At 41.9% G+C, this 1,173-nt stretch overlaps 1 gene segment (V, D, J or C); it reads right to left on the minus strand.

The window, feature by feature from the left end:
* Positions 1-243: 243 nt before the first annotated feature.
* On the minus strand, positions 244-896 carry LOC118829697. The segment is given in 2 exon segments: positions 244-668; positions 848-896. Coding segments are annotated over 2 exon segments (474 nt in total).
* Between the last annotated feature and the right edge of the window lie 277 nt (positions 897-1,173).

Genomic DNA, 1,173 nt, shown 5'->3' on the forward strand with positions numbered 1-1,173 from the left:
CTTTGCAAACCTTAAGATGCTCTATAGTTGCTAGTTATGCTAGCTCTTAATCAGGTGTGATTCTGGGCCTCCTTGGCTAAACTCTCCACTGCAATCATCACCAAAGTTCATTTCCTTTTAGCAAAGTAATCTCTGTAATCTCTGTCAGGTGAAAGATTTAAAGGTAAGAAGGCTCTTGAGGAATGTGGCTTCTGAACCTTGCTCTCCAAGCAAAGCTTTGAGGGTATTTTTTTAAGAATGAAATCACTTTCTTCTTAAGATCCCCAGCTGTGGTGAAAACCCCTGCTCCTTCCTGTCTAGGCTTTCATGTTTCCCCCAGAGGCCCTCCTGTTTCTGTACTTCTCCTCCTATCACATTGATCACTGTGGATGCATAGAGGGCACAGAAATACACTGCTGAATCCTCCGGCTGTAAGGCTGAGATGGTGAGATTGATGAATTTGTCTGATTTCTGGAAGTTCACTGAATATCTATCTTTCCTTGCATTCTGTGGGTTATAAGATTCTTGACGAATTAGGAAAATCAGCTCCCCACTGGGTGGCTGTTTGTACCAGAACAGATAATAACTACGGTCACTGAAGTTATACTTGCAATTCAGAGTCACAGCTTCTCTCTCCTGTCCAGATGTTGTTGGTTGTGGTTGAATCACCTCTTTGGCTGTGCTGTCTCCTGAAGGAAAGAGAAGAAACAAAGGATTGATTCTCTGGCGTGGCCCACAGAGAACTGGTCCCAATTTAGGACTTAGGAAATTAGGTGAAGGAACCACAATTCGCTTCCCATCATCCTTCCCTCTTGACAAATACAGCCAGATCCCACACTTTGAGAGGTACCATGTGTGTGGTCCTTACCAAGAAAGATGGAGAGGATGATTACCCATATTAAAGTGGAGAGAGGCATGTTGCATAAAATCTTTTTGTTTCTGTTTTGAAACTCAAGTCTCAGCCGCACTCCCTATGTGATAAGGCTTTCATGTAGAGTCATTGGAGTTCTGTGACACCCTTGCCACACAACAGGAAATGAGATTTCCAAGTGTGATAAATTTACATTAGTCTTATCATACTTCCCCAGACATAACCTAGGCTTATTCTCATCCTCCTTTCAGATTCATTGTTTCCCTAGTAGTTGATTGAGATAATATTTATCAGTATAGATGAATATACTCTAATACTGTTGG

This window comes from Trichosurus vulpecula, chromosome 8 (assembly GCF_011100635.1).
Source record: "Trichosurus vulpecula isolate mTriVul1 chromosome 8, mTriVul1.pri, whole genome shotgun sequence".
Classification (NCBI taxonomy): Eukaryota; Metazoa; Chordata; class Mammalia; order Diprotodontia; family Phalangeridae; genus Trichosurus; species Trichosurus vulpecula.